Below are 11,994 nucleotides of genomic sequence, written 5' to 3'. Positions count from 1 at the left end.
CTATAAACATTCCAGACCCACTTGGATGCCTTCCTGTGACACATGCTCCAGGTGCCCCTGCCTTGGTGATCTCCAGAGCTGCCTCCCAACCCTAACGATCCTGTGATAATACACACGTATATATTAGATGCGTACGTGCCGTATCCACTCCGTATTTACAGGCACAGTGAATGCATTTAAACGACGCCCGTACCCGCACGGAGGCACACGGCGGATGCCCACCCGCACTCCCCCCACAGCGAAATCCTCCCGCAGCTCCGTTGCGGCCGCTGGCGGCAGCACCACGAGCCCGCGGAGCACCGCCCTCCCATCGCGGGGGGGGTCAGGGAGCGGTAGCGGAAGCTTTTCCCTCTCCCTTCCTCCTGCCTGGCGGCGTCCGGAACCAGCCCCGCCGCCTCCTGCCCTGGCCGCGGCAGCTATGTCAGCGCCCGGCGCGCTCCCGCAGGTGACACCCGCCTTCCGCCGCCGCCGCTGCCCTCTATAATGGGCCACTGCTCTCGAAGGAGGCAGGAGCTAAGCGGACCGCGCCGCGCGCCCGCGGGGAAGTGCCGCGCGCAGTACCGAGCTGCTTCCTGCGCGGGCCCTGCATGCTCTGCTTCATCGTGGCACGGCGCCAGCCGCCCGCCCCGGAGCAGCCGCTGCCCGCCGGGGACCCGCTGTTGCGCCGCCGCCGCCTACGTGTCTCTGACGCGCCGCAGAGCAGCGCGTCGCCCGCCGCCTCCTCGCCTGGCGCCTGCCGCCTGGGAGCCGCCGGGCCGCTGCAGCGCCTCCTTCTCTCCGGCCTGCTGCCCTCGCCGGTGGGCGGGCCTTCTGGGGCCACCCGGCGAGGCGTCCGCCGAGAATGGTGTGCAGCGCAAGGGGGCCGGGCTGCCGCCTGCCCGCCTGCAAACAGCCGCGCTGCGGCCGCCGCCGAGCCCGAGCCCGAGCCCGGCGCCTGCAGTGCCGGCGGAGGCGCAGCTGCTCGCCCTGCTCCGGTGCCGCGGGGGAGAGCGGCGGGGGCAGCGCCGGGCAGGGCGGTGGGGGACAGCCCTCGCCGCGCGCCGCCGCGCCCCTGGGAGAGACAAAGGAGCAGGGCACGGCGGGGGAGAAGGAGAGAGGAGGCGAGGCAGGCTTCGAGGAGCCGCTGGAGCAGCCGGGTGACAGCTGCCGGGAGCCGCTGCCGCCGCCCACCCCGGACATCAACCAGCTGCCGCCCTCCATCCTCCTCAAGGTGGGTCGGGGCGGGAGGGAGGACGAGCGAAGCCGCTTCCTGAGGATTTGGGAAAGGGGCTGTTCCTGCCCCTGGGGTGTCCGTCCCCAGCGGGCTCAGGGTAGAGGTGGAACCGCAGGCCCTGTCCAGAGGGGTCTCAGCGCCCAGCTTTGGGGGGCTGTGTAGGGTTGTCTGGTTGTCTGTCTGTTTGTGTCTCGTTCCCCCCTCACCCCCCCTTTTTGTTTGTCGTTGTTAGCGGCGTCGGGAGCCATTACCTGGAGGTGCAGACACACAAATCTGCTCCAGAAGCTGTCCCGTAGATATTTTGACCGTACCTGTTAACTTCGTAATGTGCCCTTCACGAGTTGCCTTTTACTCAAGTCACTGGTAGAGTACTCAGCAAGGGGGTCTGGCACTATATTTAGTGCTTCTTTGTTGGTTGGAGCTACACAGACAAGTTTGCAATGTTGATTGGGAAAAAGTTTGTATTACTGTGTGTTTTGAATCAGTTTTGGCTTTACTGGGTTCGCAGTCAGTCTGAGTCTTTGTAGCCCTCGAATTACATGCTTCCGTAACTTCTTAGGCTGTATAATCAAAGAGTGGCCTCACCTTCGTTCCTATCCCTTCTTTCCTGTCGCTTTTGCTGTCTTTAGGTTCCTTTGGTTCTGTTTTCTTTCGAGAACGATTTGCCATTTTTATCATTTACCAGTTCTATTCCATCACTACGTTGACTGCTTGCAGCTAAACATTAGCTAAAAAGACGAGTCAAGTGGGAACTGAAGCCCTTGATGTTTTCCATAGTTTGATGCTAGTATGTCTTTAAATTTTGGGGAATAAGGTTTCAGGATTACAGGAAATAATGTTTCAGGATTACAGGAGTTTACTCCGGGGTCAGATGGCTAAATTTAAAGCAGGGCGTGATAAATGCAGGAGTAGGAGACAGATGATTCTTACCGTTCTTTGTATTTTGTTAGTTGTGCATCCAATGTAGAAAGTACTCCTTTACTCTTTTGTTGTGAAGCAATAGCAGCCTGCTTATCTGTCTGTCTTGCACATGAAAGTAATTCTGTACAAGGTTTGGTTGGTTTGAGTTTTTGTTGTTGTTTTTTGTTGATCTGGATTTTTTTTTCAAGTACACATGACTGTTACTAAGAGTATGTCATGTTTCATAGATGCACTATGCAAATTAATTTTAGGTAAATACTTAAATACTTAAGACTTATGAGCTATCTTATCTGAATTAATCTCTTCTTTTATTGCAGAATTGAAAGTTTGTAATGTAGTTTTTTTAGAAAAGAATCCATCCATTTGCCAATGTTGCTGGAAGATAATTTTTTTCTTTGATGTTCAATTGTTTTAGGATTTGAAACAGGACTGACTTGTTTAGTATGGCCTAAACACTGTTTGATCAATGATACGACTACTTCTCTGTGGTTACTTTACTATTCAGTTTCACTTTTTCAAAAATATCGGTCTGTAACTCTGCCATAAATCAGTTCTTTTAGTAGTGGAAGATGTCATGTCCATCTCACTTGTGGACTAGTTTAAATGTTATTTAAACTCTTTTCTGTTTTATCTGTACTTTCGAAATTTGGTTAATTTATTTATTTTTTTTTTTTTTACAAATTAAGTGTTTTTTAACCCCAGCTGACAACTAAGTACCAGGCTGCCACTCACCACAGCCACACACCACCTTGTCATCTTTCCCCTTGGTGGGGAGGAGAATTGAGAGGGGGGGGAAAAGTATACCTTGTGGGTTGAGATAAGAAGAGTTTAATAACTGAAACAAAATAAAATGTAGTATTACCATTAACAATATTAGTATTTGTAAGGAAAAGGAGAGAGAGAAAGAAAGAACACTGAGAGGACCAGGTGCTGCCCAAACATAAGAACTCTACCCTAGCTGAAATTGGGACAGACATCTACCTCCCCCAATGATTTTGTCTCTTTAGTTACCCTATATTACAGCTCCTTCTGCAATATTTTTGAAAAGGCAGGCTGTTAATTCCAGTATCTGGAGTCAATCTCCTCACCTGTTTGTTTTGTTTGTGGGGTTTTTGTCACCATCTCCCTCTCCCCCCAATTTGCCCTTCAATCCTTAGCTATAGTTACGTATGAGGTTGGTTGCTTTGTTTTTTTGCAGGAGTCTATCTGTTTGTCTATCTATATCTCTTTCTGTATGTCTGCTTCTTAACTATTCTTGTGTTCGACTTTGTTTGGCTGCTTCCATAACATACTATTCTGCTGTGGAACTTTTAACTCAAGATTTCTAACCAGGTGTCTTTTTAAGTGGATTATTCATGTGCCTAAAGGCCTTCATATGATGGATTTTGATACAGATAGGATTAGATTTAGGATATTCTTTTTCCAGAGGTGTCATTTGTTACGAGAGCATGGGAGACAAATATACCCAAAATCTTTATTGAACTTTTCACAGTAGGTAGTGGAGACACAATAAAAGGACAAGAGAGTCCATCCTCAGAAGTCTCAGGAGCCACATCCTGCTGGGTTTTTTTGTTTGTTTCCATCGATTCCCATCTCTGTCACCTCCTGATGCAGTGGTGCTAGTGCAGGAGTGGCTGTCACCAGTGTCAGTATATGTGGCCTCGAGATAAGCCTAAGGAAGCACTGCAGGAACTCCTAAGGAATAGCTGTCCACTTAGTCCACTCAGGTGCTGTTTTGTTATTAAGCAGTGGTTAATTAAGGCTCCTCTAAGATTACAGGCTGGGTAGAAAGGTTTTTGTCAGACTGAACATGGCCTGCAGATCATCAGGTGGGCCCTACTGAGTTGGGAAGTTCATAGCGCAGTGTGCCAGTTGATCCTGTTTCTCTGACTGGTGAAGAAGTATCCTGGTCAATATGAGGTGATAAAAGAATTGCAGTTCCACAAATCAAACAAGCTTATGGATTTTGCCTGCTGAAACATGTATGAGGAAAAAAGTGTTAAACAGTGGGCAAAATTTCATCTTTAATCTTTGTAGAAGAGGGTGATTACCTTTGATTAAAGGGTAATTTAAATCTATTCTCTTTAAAACTTGAAGGGAATTAAGAAATTATAGATCTGTCAACTTGACAGTAATCTAGATGTGTGAATAAAAAAAAAGGAGCTCTTTCTGCAGTGCAGAAGTTGACAAAATCTTGTGCTACAAATCACTAATTTTTGAAAACTTTGTGCTATACGTCACAAATCCGTGTCTATTGTGGTTTCACTGTTATTTATTTCTGGAAAACAGAAATTAAAAAGAAAAAGAAAGAAATCTTCCTGTTGTGTGTGTTACCTCTTTGAAGTGCTGCTGTTTAATCAAAACAGTTAACTGGTATAAAATGGTCTGCAAGTTGAGTTGTGAAATTACAAGAGAATGTCAATTCAAACACTTCAGATTTCCTTTTGAGCTGTATTACCAGGAATTGTGCAAGTAACAGGAAGTTCTGTGCTGTGCTTGGTGCTTTTAAAGCCTCTGCAAGAGTACTGCATTAGACTGTGGGTACTGGGATCTCCTTAGAAACCCCCAGACAAATGAAAGAGGCATCAGCGAAGAGCCAGAGGTCGTGAAAACATGGCCTTATTATGGTAGTTGGAAGATTCTGGTCAAACTGAATGATGCTTCTTCAGAAAGAAGACTAAGATGTAGTCTTTAGGTAAGAGAAAATTGGAAAGTTCAACTGCGTTCCTGTCCCTTGTCAAATAAAAGGAAACAATAAGCTTAAGTTTGGTGAGATATTTAGAAAACAACACAGTGTGAGAACATTTAACTCTTGGCAAAGGTGGTTTCCCATCTCTATGGTTATGTAAGGAGTTTGGATTTTTTTTTTTTATTAATTCTTGTTTTAACAACAAGTGGACCTCATCTGGGATGTTTGAGGTGTGCTTGAACTCACTTCAGAACAAGAAGGGTCTAGAATAGATACTGTCTTCTTCTTGATGTCTTCTTTCTCAGTTTGCTGCTCTTATTTTTATAAAGCACGAACATTGTGCTGCTCTGCCTGTAACAGAGACCCTGCCAGTTTTGACTTAGGGCTAAGGCACTATGAAGGGAAGATGAATATGTACGTGTGTGTGTGTGTGTGTGTGCATGTTATTTAATGTAGGGTTCTAAATATATTGTTACTATTGTTTGAGGCACTACTGACTCATTTTCTTACATCTTTACTCATTGTTTTTTACTTATTTTTCTCTTTCTTCCTTCCCTTGTTGTAGTAACTTACACATTTTCTTTTGTTACTGTAATAACATGTTTGCTTGTGATAATGTTGATACAAAATGCATTGCTGCTATCACTGTACTACTAACACTGCATTTAACATCTGAGTGTTATCAAGTGGGTTTGGTTTTAGCCAAAGCTATCCAGAGCTAGACCTTTGGTTTTATCTTCTGAATTTTGACTTTTTGGTAAACTTATTCCTGAAAAGACTGAGTATACATATTAGTTACACTATGATTTTTTTTTTACCTTTTTTTTTTTTTGTCAGGCCTAGTCAGGAGGCAGAGGCACCAAAATACATCAATTGGATTACACTTCATCCTTAAGTTCATGGAGTCACTGTTGTGATACCAGCTTTCTTTGCAACTTAAGCTGGTGTTCCATCAGTTTATCCTGTCTAGTGTTCGTGTCAAGTGTTATTTTTAGCTATAGCACTAAGAGAAATGGAAAGGGATGCAAGGAGGTAAATGTTCTTTTATTTCAGTATTAATTCACTTGAACTCCTTTTTCTCTAGCAATACTTAACACAGCAGTTTGGCTTGTTGTGGTTTTGTTTTGGTTTCTTTTTGACTTTTTGTTTGTTTGTTTTCCTATGCAGCTTAGTGTCCAGCTGTGATTGTGGCAGGGAAATGAACCAGTCTTAGATACACTGTGCTGTTGCTGAGCTTCTGGAATGCAGTTGAGGGGCACGATTGTGAAGGAAAGGTGTGCGAGTAGATTAGTAGCTGAAGAGAAGATAGTATGTGAACATTATTTCAGTGATAAAGTTCTCAAAGATGTCCTGATAAGGTTATTATGATTTGTTGCAGGATTATTAACAATTATTTTGCTTTCTAGAGCTGTATGTGAGAACGTGGCTTTTGTGTAAATGTGTAGGTTTTAACAGTACAGAGTGAGCTATGTGATGGGAGAGACAAATGTCTTGGAATGAAATTTCTGCTTTTCCTGATGGCGGGATAAATACCTTGACACTCATGGACAGTGAAACTTTTCCTGATGTTGTTAAAGTGTTGGCTTGACTTGCTCTGCATTCCCCCAAACTGTGTATTATTGCATGGAGAAGGGAAAATTACAAGTTGTACAGTGCTAGAATGTAAAGTAAATTAAATTTAACTGCTGCTTTCATTCCCTATTAATTTATTTGTTTCTTTTGTTCAGGTTGCTTGACCTGTGTTTGATCTTTGCCAGATTTTGATATGTTTTTAAACTGGTAGGGTGATTCAGAAGCAGTGCTGATGTCTTTTAGTGAGGACAGTTAGATAGTTGGGAGTAAAAACACTGTCAGCCCCTTCAAGGAAAGATATTCTTCTTATTCATCAGAACCCATTCTTTCCATTAGGAGGAAAGGTATGGTGTCAGCATCCTCTGTCATTTCTTACAGACAGAACCTAAAGTGGTATTTTGCCTTGCAGCTAAGGCAATCTGTTTGTTAGTAAGTGGCTGCTAAGGGCAGTGGCTGTCTCCCTTTTGTAACCTCTGGCTGCACTTTCCTGCTGCTGGCCTTGTTTTCTGCAGAGTGATCAGGCAGAGTGAGTTCAAATGGCTAATCTAACACCAATCTAAGATTGCAAAACTTTTCCTCAGGATAAGCTGCCTGAAAAGACTTTCTCTAAGCACAGTCACTTAGAATCCAACGCAAAAATTCAGGTAGCTAGGATTAGGGGACTGGTAAACTATTCCTACTGCTGGCAGCTTGCCAAAAGAATCTGGGCTATGATGTGAAATTGTGCCATGACTTTTCCTGGCTGACACATTTTTGTTAATCACAAGAGCATTTTTAACTTGATTCCCTTCATGGGTGTACTGAGGCTACTTTCAGAGGTGTGTGCATGTGCTGCTCACATCTCTTTTGTGCGCTCAAAATCGTTCATGATTCCATTGCTCTGTTGTAGTTATATGGCAAAGTGAAGAAATCTCTTAAAAACAAAGCAAATATTTGTCTGTTATTTCTCCCTCTCCTGTTATGTATGATTCTTTAATTTTCTGAAATAGAATGAAGGTACCTTCAATAAACATAAACCCACTGATAGCCTAGCTGCTCTAGACCTGCAGTTAGCAAATACTGTGTTTAACAGTTTGTGGTAAAATGTCATGCACTAAGCATGTTCCCTTGATCAGATGGTACTTAAGAAATAGTTTTGATAATGAAGTTTCCATTATCTACTGAAAAAAATTTGCACTCAGTTGATGGAACAAATGAGCAGTTTTCCAGTAATGAATGTCTCAAGTTCATTAGGCATCATGAAATGTTTGAGTGCACATTTTAATGTTCTTTTGTTGTTAAAGGTTTCAAACAAATCTACCTGATGCAATGTAATGAAAACAATTTTGTAGATACCTATTCCTGTATAAAAAAGTTTTTATTGATACAAGAAGGCTTCATTCTCAGAAATCTTTACTCTTCTAGTTGTATTGAAAGATCTTTCAAATGAAAACAATGGAGAGAAATGGGGGATGCATAGACTCACCTTTTACAGTTTCTTCTGCCATGGGCCCTATATTTTGTTCATATTCACAAAGCTGTACCTTGTTCTTAAAGTTAGCAGTATCTTAAAGGAATGGTATTAGTAATCAACTGAATTTTCTTGACTCTCTTTTCCTGAGGCAAAAACTTCTTAAGTCTCTGCAGTCAATAATGCTAACTGCTTGATTGTGGTTTTTAAGAGTATTGGTTTTTATTAGGATTGTCTTTTCATAAGTTAAAATTATTTCTTGAATTATGCTTATGTTTACTTCGTATTTGATTTGTGTGATGTGAACTGATTTTTAGAAAACTCGGTGCTGAGGATACATAAACATATTTACAATTTTCTAGTACTGAACTTTTTTTCATTGTAACTTTCATGGGTGTGATGGACATTTCATTATTTCTGTTTATAAAAATGCAGTTATCTTCTTCATTTGATTGACTTTGAGGAACTTGGTTTAAGGCCAAAGTTACCAAAGATTTAAAGGTAAAATAAATAAATTTAGTGTGTGGATTTGTGATATTTAAAACTGATCTTTAATCTTTTAAAAAAATATATTTATAGGATGCTTTGTGGAGCTTTTTTGGTTGGGGGGGGGGGTTTGTTAGTTTGTGAGTGGTTTTTTTCCTTCTCTCTTCCTGCTGAAATGCTAACATTTAGCAAAAGTTCAAAGTAGTCTTTTTTTGAATATACAGCTTGAAATATCTAGCATAGATTTCATGTAGAAGGAATGTGGATGTGTTAAGGGTCTAATGTCTGAAGCCCATTGTGTAGGGACTCGGGGGTAAGGAAGACAATTACACAGAATAACTTTTATTTCTAGTTTTTCTGGTTGGACTCTTCAATAATATTAATCAGCATCTTCTTTCTTCCTTTCCCATCCATTGTGTCACAAAAAAATTACTCTAGGAAGTTCAGAAAAACCCCAGAACTTGGGAACTTGATCAGGCACTCTTCTTTGATGGTCTAAGTTGTACCATGCAAGGACTTAGTTTTTAGCTGCATTAAAATCAATGGAACCATCACCTGATTTAGAATGGTGGATTGGCTCAGGTGGAATTCTGTGAAATTAGTTGCATTTTGTTGTTTAAAGGTTAAACATCTTGTTTACATGGCTTTTCTCATGTAAGGGATTTGTATGATTGTATCAATTCAGAGTTCAGCATGATTTGTAATTTGACTGAAAACTAACTCTAGCTGTTAGTTGGCTTTTGCTGTCCTGAGTGTTGCATTGTGGGATTTTCTTTTCGATATAGAATCATTTAGGTTGGAAAAGGCTTCTAATGTCATAGAATCCAACCATTAGCCCGGTAGTGCCCGCTCCACCACTTATCCATATCCCTAAGTGCCACTTCTACGTGCATTTTAAATACCTTCAGGGATGATGACTCCACCACTTCCCTGGGCAACCTGTTCAAGTGCTTGGCAACCCTTCCAGTGAAGAAATTTTCCTAGTGTCTAAACTATACCTCCTCTGCCTCAACTTGAGGCTATTTCCTTTTGTCCTTCCTTGTTCCCTGGGAGAAGAGGCCAACCTCTACCTGGCTACAACCTCCTTTCAGGTAGTTGTAGAGAGCAATAAGGTCACTCCTGAGCCTCCTTTTCTCCAGGCTGAACAACCCCAGCTCCCTTAGCCACTGCTGATAGGACTTGAGCTCCAGACCCTTCACTGTCTCTGTTACCCTTGTCTGGACTCACTCCAGCACCTCAATGTCTTTGTAGTGAGGGAGAACTGGACACAGGATTCAAGTTGTGGCCTCACCAGTGCCCAGCATAGGAGGTGATCACTGCCCTGGTCCTGTTGCCACACTGTTTCTGGTGGCCAGCTGGATGTAACTCCATTCAGCACCAGTCCCTAGGCCTGGATGTCCAGAGAGTTTTTTACCCAGCAAACAGTGCACCTGTCCAAACCATGAACTGCCAGTTTCTCCAGGAGAATGCTGTGGGAAATGTTGTCAAAGGCTTTATTGAATTCCAGATAGACAACATCCACAGCCTTTCACTCATCCAACAACCAGATCACATTGTCATAGGTGGAGATCAGATTGGTCAAGCAAGACGGGCATTTCACAAACCTGTGCTGGCTGGGCCTGATCCCCTGATTGTCCTGTACGTGCCACATGCGTCTGGTACATGCGTCACATTTGCCAACATCCAGTCAGTTGGAACCTCCCTGGTTAGCCAAGACTGCTCATAAGTAATTGAAAGTGGCTTGGTAAGCACTTCCACTGGCTCCATCAGAGCCCAGATCCCATTTGGCCCCTTAGGCCTGTGTGTGTCTAAGTGGTGTAGCACAATCCCCCTTGGATTGTGGGGGGGATTCATTCTGCTTCCTGTCTTCCAGCTCAGCAGGCTGGATACCTGGAGAGCAACTGGTCTTGCTATTAGAGAATGAGGCAAGGAAGGCATTAATGGTCTTCAATGAGTCTGTGTGAAAACTTATTTCAAAGCAAGAGCTTTATGTTTAAGAACATACTATGTCTGGAAGGTATGAAAAGGCCATCAGTGGGGAACAGAAAGTCTCAGAAAGTCTCTTGCATCCATTGAAGGGGAAGAGAAACCCACTAATCTTAACTATCACATGAAAGAGTGAAGCCAGGAGGCACTGACATCTTTAAGGAATTTGAGCTAAAAGAGGGTGAACTGAGAGTGAGTAAGGAACAAGAGTTTGCATCTTTTGCAGATCTCTGCTTCCTCTACCCTTGCCTTTTGCCAACAGGGTAAAAAAAAAAAGTGTGAAATGATTCTAGAAAGTGTTGTTAAACTTTTTTTTCCCTGTTGACAATGCTGAAGGATATTCTGGTGCTTGGAAGGGGGATTAGACAGAGTTGCGGGAGAACAAAAGGAACAGTGGATATGAAAATGTACATGTTTGAGTACAATTTTCAGCAACTAAACATGCTAACTAGTAGAACCATTGCCTTCAGAAAGTTATCTGTCATAAGCAGGAATTAGATGAACAGACTTGGGGATAAGACCGGCTTCTGCCCGATGGCTTTTATTCCCCTTCTTAAATACATTATCCCGGAGGTGCTGCCACTGCCACTCGTGGGCTCAGCCTTGGCCAATGATGCATCCATCTTGGAGCTGCCTGGCACTAGCTCTGGACAAAGAGAAAGCTTCTTGCAGCTCCTCACAGAAACCACCTCTGTAGCCCCACCACTACCAAAACCTTGCTATGCAAACCCAAAACAAACAAAATAAAATACAAAAATTATTTATGGGCTTTCATTTTCACAGTGGCAGCTGGATTAGCAACAGTCTTTCCTGTTCTGTGTTTGCTGTGTTCTTTGTATCTGCAAGCTTTTGTTCCTCAAAGTAAAGATGGTATTTCCCCAGATAAGCATATTTATTTCCTACTGGAGTAAAGGCTGGTTAAAGAATTTTATGATGCCAACCTTGATATCCTTCTTAGACAGACATCTAACTGACTCAATACTAAACATAATGTAGATCACGTTGCCTTGTTCTCTTCTAAGGTTTTTGTAACTGGTAAAAGACTCAGTTTTCTGTTCCCTGCTGATAGCAGGAATTCAAGTTTCCTACCGCTTTTACTGAAAATTGCTGAGCATTGTCATGCTGTCACCTTTTCTTACATTTAGAATGACACTTTTACAGCAGGAGTGTCAGATGCCAAATTACCACTTGCTATTTAGTGCTTTCTTTCTCCTTGACTGAGGGAGACAGTATTTTTTGGGTACTGATCACAGCCGTGTCCTGTAATGGATTCACCATTACAGACAGAGAACTGCAGAGAGGAAGCAGGCAATTGTTTGATTTGCCCTTCTATCTGCTCATGTTCAACTGATTGCCTCAGGAGAAGCATCCGTTGACTCTGGTGATGGTCAAGCAAGGGCCCCCAGGAAAACAGGATTCACACACAATCCTTCAACACTGAGGAGTCTTGCATAAGAGATTGCGAGTTTTTCATAGCTAGAAGAAGATGGGAATGATAAATCTTGCAAGCATTTACAGAATGTCATGAATTTGACCCCTTCTCCTCTTACTACAACTCTCTTTCATGAGGGGGTCTTGTAGGGATATGCATATTTAAAGCTGCTGAGATAACTGTACCCCTTGTTCTAGGTTTATGGTGGTTATTCTTGACAGTTGGTTATCTAGTCTGTTTCAAAG

The 11,994-nt window shown here is 42.9% G+C and overlaps 1 protein-coding gene across 1 annotated transcript in view; it reads left to right on the top strand.

The window, feature by feature from the left end:
- The first annotated feature begins 214 nt into the window (after window positions 1-214).
- The window catches only part of FBXL17 (F-box and leucine rich repeat protein 17), a 287,476-nt gene continuing 275,696 nt past the window's right edge, over window positions 215-11,994 (top strand). The window contains 9 exon segments of the mRNA XM_029959927.1: window positions 215-445; window positions 504-660; window positions 663-719; window positions 722-760; window positions 763-800; window positions 802-871; window positions 874-940; window positions 942-969; window positions 971-1,210. Of these exon segments, the coding sequence (XP_029815787.1) occupies window positions 215-445; window positions 504-660; window positions 663-719; window positions 722-760; window positions 763-800; window positions 802-871; window positions 874-940; window positions 942-969; window positions 971-1,210 (927 nt within the window).

The sequence above is a fragment of the Manacus vitellinus genome, unplaced genomic scaffold (assembly GCF_001715985.3).
Source record: "Manacus vitellinus isolate BGI_N305 unplaced genomic scaffold, ASM171598v3 scaffold_23_pilon, whole genome shotgun sequence".
Taxonomy (NCBI): domain Eukaryota; kingdom Metazoa; phylum Chordata; class Aves; order Passeriformes; family Pipridae; genus Manacus; species Manacus vitellinus.
The sequence above is the reverse complement of the archived record's forward strand: the minus strand, read 5'-3'. Positions and strand labels throughout refer to the sequence as shown.